Raw genomic sequence first — 4432 nt, forward strand, 5'->3', positions numbered from 1 at the left:
CTAGCGATAGTTATGCAACGCTCCTCTCAAATGGCGTCACACTATATCTGTACAGTGACTGCTAAAGATTCCCTGCTCCCTTAGTCCCTAATGAGTATCACCAGGATTTATATGACGTGCACCATACCACGTGGGGGAGTTTATTAACAACGTTTGTGGTTATGTACTTGTAATTTTATAATAAAACTGTTGTTGAAAACAACTACGTCTCATTTATAACCTTATCGCCTAAAATTAACCTAAATAAATGAAAGGGAAATTCAAATTAAAAAATTGATATTTAACTGCAGAATTTCAAAAATTTTTTACAATTTGCTCGCAAATTATAGTGGTTTTTTTTTAAACAAAATCAAACAACAAAAGAAAATGTTAATAAAAATATGGATAACCTCGTGTCGCGCGCGAGAATGAAAAGAAATGCAGACTCGATGTATTCGTGTGTCGTCGAGGTGGCTAACTTTGATCCATAAGGTTGGAGTCTACACCGCTGCCAGCGGACGAATCCTTGAGGATCGATTCGAAAATGGGCTGAAGGTCGGGGAACGACTTGATTTGTGTCACGAAGTCCATCAGATGGGGGTTCTTTTCTGTTATGATTAAAACGGATATAGTTAGCACAACGAACTGACATTCCAACGATATTCGAATATGAGACGGTAACTTGAAAAATATTGATTTTATTACTTGAAATTACTTATATACGAAAGAAACGAACCTTTAATTAAAAACGCCATATGGCGTGTGGTGTTTCTGTGGTATTAAAATATACGCACGACGGTACATCTGATGGAAAATGGTAACCGCCGTCGATTCACATATGCGACTCGAAAATAATACAAATATGTAGTTCTATCATTAGATATGTTCTATTTTGACAACAATTAAATTAATACCCCTTATTAGATTGATATGCGAAGTCATAAATCAGTAATGCAACGTACCGGCTTCAGGTATTTGCAGCAGAGCCGCGGCGGCACGTAGGGCCGACCGTTTGAGCTCGTCTTGTTTCTCGTACTCTTGTTTCACGGAATTGGCCTTCACCTTCATCGTACACGTAGCTCTTAGGGGCTCCACCAAACTTTCTAGCCCTACAAAACATGTTAACAAATGTTACATTTGAAGATCCTGAAACTTTTGTATTATGATATCAAGTGACGGGACGAACAAGTCGTGCGCCTGGTGGTAAGAAATACGCCAATCCATAACAGTTGCGGTGTCCCTCGGAACTTTAAATCGCAAAAATCTGGGGGGCACTACCACCGCACCCGTCACCCTGAGACAAAGTTGTAAAGTCCCATGTGCCTGTAATTTCACCTGCACCATCACCCTACAAAACCGAAACTTGGCGGAAGAAATAGGTAAGGTGGCAGTACTTCCCTGGACCAACTCTCACATGGAGCTCTGCTGCTACTAAGAAAAGAGATGCAAGTCACTACAGCATCATGTAGATAATGTTTTACTTAACTAAGTCACATTGGAAGAGACGATTCATGCCTTTAGTACAATTCTAATAATGTAATATGGTAGAACAAAAATTGCACTCACTTTGCAAAACAACAGCCGGACAAAGTTGCGCCAATCGCGCACACATGAGGTAAGTCAGCATTTTAATATCATAGTGATCACGAAGTCCATCTTCTACGTGCCTCAGGAACTCGAACACATCCAAGCGGTCCAAACAAGTGCCCAAGAGAGTGTACATGCATTCAAACGCTGCCTTTCGCAGGTCAAGGCCGTCGTCAACTGAGTGCTTGAATGGTCCCATTTCTACTTCGCGGATTAGCTCTTTCTGCAAAGTAAATCAAAATAATTTTGGGTGGGGTGTTGTTTAAAGTAATTGTTTTATTTTTTTACCAAAAAAGAAAAAATAATTCTAATTGCACATTAAAAACTACAATGACAACCTGTGTTGTTGACTAATCCTAACGTCCTATCCAACTGACACAGGTCAGAAAAGGATATGGATTTTGATGACTTACTTTCTCAAACTCGTATCTTATAAAGATTGATTATTCAGGAGATGACAAAACTTTATATTTATTTCAAATTTCAAATCAAGGGTGTTAATTTGGATGTATTACTTTAAGAATAGGTAAAAGCCAGTGTGTGAATATGAGGGAAATATGATGTGAAATCATCCTTCAAAATTTGTATAATACATATATCTCTCTATTTTTTGTATTAATTAAATTTTTATTGAATTGATATTCAATTATTTTTTGTGAAATTACTCCACTAGTTTGTTATAATTATTAATACAAAGATCGAACACTCAGAAAAAATTCCTTCGATCCGGTCGGATTCGAACCGACGTCTTCTTGCATACCGTGTCAGACGCTATACCAACTAAGCCGCGGAACGAACCAACGGACCTCACGAATTTTTCTATGTGCTTGCGTCGTGTCTTTGTACTTGGTCTTTCAACGACTTTTTAGTCGTAGCGCCGTCTATGAGAAATCTATGACAGATTTATCACCCAGTTAGTACCTTTACAGCTACCAGTCCTGGCGAGAGATGTCGCTATTCACTGCATTAATTAAATTTTTATTGAATTGATATTCAATTATTTTTTGTGAAATTACTCCACTAGTTTCTTATAATTATTAATACAAAGATCGAACACTCAGAAAAAACACTCAGAAAACAATTTTTTGTATTTGAGTAATCTTGTGCTTTAAGATACGAGTTTACGAAAGTAAGGCGACGATATTAAGATAAACTAATATCAACAAAAGTTAAGTAACAATCTCTTCCAAATTGCCTTATTATAGATAAACAGAAGAAGCAAAGGGGGTGCAACTAAAGAGTATCTTTTAAAAATAATATTTAAAAATGCTAAATATCGAATACTCACAATGTACATATACGTAAATACCTAATAATAATAATAATACTTACTTTTATAACTGTCTACTAGAAATACATCATGTAAAAATAGCTGCAAGCTCCTCAAATAAAATAGATAGTTGAGGCGAAAAATAAAACCTTTTGTTATAAAGAAATCAATTAAGGGATGAGGGAGAAACGAGGAAATTTTAGGAGTTAAGGAAATGTCTCTTGAAAATCGTTCAAAGGAATCAAAAAAAGGTGATATTTTGCCATCGAAAAGCAGAATATCTTTGTGTCGCCAAGTAAGCCTTCTCACTTACCTACCAAGTTAGTTTTTTGTTCGGGACGCTTTTTGCTTTATGAAAGGAGTCTCAAAGTAAGGAATCGTAGTTTATACTATGAATTTCAGAGTGACGGTTACTCTAGGACCTTGCCTAGAATACTCAAAAATAAATTCAGAAAATTCGTTTCTTAACTTGTCTAACCGGGAATCGGGCACGTTGCTAACTTTTAGGTTACCGAAGTCGCAAAAAGTTTGTACGGCCCCATAATATAGTAAAAATATCGGTCCGTCACCTTGACTTTGGTTTCGGCGTAGATGGTGGGCAGCACTTGTGGCAGCAGGCCGCGGATAAGCGACGGCTTGTTGTGTGCAGCGGAGTTGAACGCCACCAGTGCCACGCGCCGCACACCCAGTTCAGGATCGCGCAGTGGCACCAGCAACTCCGACATACAGCTGCGCAGGAGCGGATCGATCGCTTGCGGCTGGCGGAACACGTTACTGTTACTAACAATCCTGAGTATACCGGTATAACTCTACCTGTTGATGTTTTGTATCTTATTTTAGGTACAAGCTTAGTTAAAAATTCAAGCCCAATTACTATACAGAATGCGTATAAACATCATTATGAGGCGTATTCGGAGGCCATTTCCTTATTGAATTATGATGCCAATCTAGAAACTGCTATGAGAAGTGTGCGGGTTGACGATAATGAACATAATTTTATTTATACTAATAATAAGAGGCTGTATTAAAAAAATAATTGTCAGTGTCGCTACATAATAAATTCTCCAAAACATATTCGTTGCCACATGTCAAATATATTTGAAATGGTGTTCCATTACTTTTTAAAACCAATCAACTTTAAGACGACGTACCACAAACGCTATGTAGAATTTTTCACAAAAATTTTACTTTATTACGACACGCGACCAATCGAGACAATTCCAACGATGCCTCATACCTTGAAATCGGTTAAGTAGTTTAGGTTCTGTAAGAGATGACCAAACAATCATTCGTACGCTGCTAAAGTCATAACCTTCCCCTAATGGGTTCGCCGTAGTTGGGTGTAGTAATCAAGTAGTTGTAATCAACAATTCAGTAAAAACTTACATAAATACCATTTTGAAATAATAACTTCTGTATAAATTGGAATAATATTCCTACCTACCTGATCTGAAATGGTGAATTTGACAGCGGTGACAGCAGTTGTTCGCGTTAGGGGCTCGGGAGACCTCAAGAATTCCTTTATATGCGGCAAGAGGGTCTGTGGCTCCAGAAGACACAGTTTTCCTAGACATTCTGCAACCTATAAATAAACAA

General features: G+C 37.6%; 1 protein-coding gene across 1 annotated transcript in view; it reads right to left on the reverse strand.

The window, feature by feature from the left end:
* Positions 1–304: 304 nt before the first annotated feature.
* Positions 305–4432, reverse strand: part of LOC113230261 (cullin-associated NEDD8-dissociated protein 1) — a 27586-nt gene continuing 23458 nt past the window's right edge. Inside the window, exons 20-24 of the mRNA XM_026464108.1 lie at positions 4281–4418; positions 3406–3594; positions 1546–1789; positions 942–1088; positions 305–587 (exon numbers count right to left, since the gene is read on the reverse strand). Coding sequence (XP_026319893.1) covers positions 454–587; positions 942–1088; positions 1546–1789; positions 3406–3594; positions 4281–4418 — 852 coding nt within the window. The 3' untranslated portion in view covers positions 305–453. The remainder of the gene's footprint in view (positions 588–941; positions 1089–1545; positions 1790–3405; positions 3595–4280; positions 4419–4432) is intronic.

Source organism: Hyposmocoma kahamanoa, unplaced genomic scaffold (genome assembly GCF_003589595.1).
Source record: "Hyposmocoma kahamanoa isolate Upper Pololo Valley unplaced genomic scaffold, ASM358959v1 63, whole genome shotgun sequence".
NCBI lineage: Eukaryota > Metazoa > Arthropoda > Insecta > Lepidoptera > Cosmopterigidae > Hyposmocoma > Hyposmocoma kahamanoa.